This window comes from Lithobates pipiens, unplaced genomic scaffold, assembly GCF_037356315.1.
Source record: "Lithobates pipiens isolate NorthernLeopardFrog02 unplaced genomic scaffold, aLitPip1_a1.2 Scaffold_41, whole genome shotgun sequence".
Taxonomy (NCBI): Eukaryota; Metazoa; Chordata; class Amphibia; order Anura; family Ranidae; genus Lithobates; species Lithobates pipiens.
The window spans coordinates 3,897,161-3,898,263 of NW_027507861.1; the positions used below are offsets into that span (position 1 = coordinate 3,897,161).

Here is a 1,103-nt window from a genome sequence, read left to right on the forward strand (position 1 = left end):
CTGGAGAGAAGCCATATCAGTGTTCGGAATGTGACAAAATGTTTACAAAGAAGGATAATCTTATTAGACACAAGATTATTCACACTGGAGAGAAGCCGTATAAGTGTCCTGAATGCGACAAAACTTTTACAGCAAAGTCAAGCCTTATCACACACCAGAGACTCCACACCGGAGAGAAGGCGTATCCGTGTCCCGAATGTGGCAAAGCTTTTATAAGAGAGCCAGATTTTTTTGCACACCAAAGGATTCACACTGGAGAGAAGCCATATCAGTGTTCTGAATGTGACAAGAGTTTTATAAACAAGAGCAAGCTTAACATACACCAGAGGATTCACACTGGAGAAAGGCCATATCATTGTTCTGAATGTGAGAAAGCTTTTAGACACAAAGAAAGCTTTATCCTGCACCAGAAGGTTCACACTGGAGAGAAGCCGTATCAGTGTTCTGAATATGACAAAGCTTTTACACAGAAGTCAAGCCTTATCAGACACCGGAGGATTCACACTGGAGAGAAGCCATATCAGTGTTCCGAATGTGACAGAGCTTTTACAAGGAAGACAGCATTTTTTGCACACCAAAGGATTCACACTGGACAGAAGTAATTTTAGTATTGTGAATGAGACATATCTTTTACACAGAGAGAACGTCTCAAGAGGATCCACACTAGAGAAAAGCCGTATCTGTGTTTTTGAGTATAATAAAGATAATTTTACATAAGTCACACCTTATCACACAAAAGAGGATTCACAGACTTCAGCTGCAGGAGGTAACATGGAGAAAAGTGAATGTTAAAATGGTAGCAGCCCTAGACTATTTTACCCTTTGACAGTTTTTCAGACAATCATCAATGATTGAATTGTATTTCTTTATGATTTCCATATTTATCCTTTTTATGGAAATTTGACTGAATGAATTTTCATTATTCACTTACTGAGTTGTGTTCCCAAGTGTTTTTCTTCATTGCCAGATCCTGAGCTAATACATGACCAACATTGCCTCAGTACAGGGGGACTGGGTAGTGGTCAAGTAGCATCTTGCCAAGCCTCCAAAGCCTCAGTGGGAGAGACTTTTCTAGATTCTCCTGACTATTGCTATATCAGTCT

General features: G+C 39.7%; 1 protein-coding gene across 1 annotated transcript in view; it reads left to right on the top strand.

The window, feature by feature from the left end:
- The window catches only part of LOC143956806 (uncharacterized), a 1,379-nt gene extending 709 nt beyond the window's left edge, over nucleotides 1–670 (top strand). Inside the window, exon 1 of the mRNA XM_077466979.1 lies at nucleotides 1–670. This exon is cut by the window's left edge and continues 709 nt beyond it. Coding sequence (XP_077323105.1) covers nucleotides 1–602 — 602 coding nt within the window. The 3' untranslated portion in view covers nucleotides 603–670.
- Nucleotides 671–1,103: the final 433 nt, after the last annotated feature.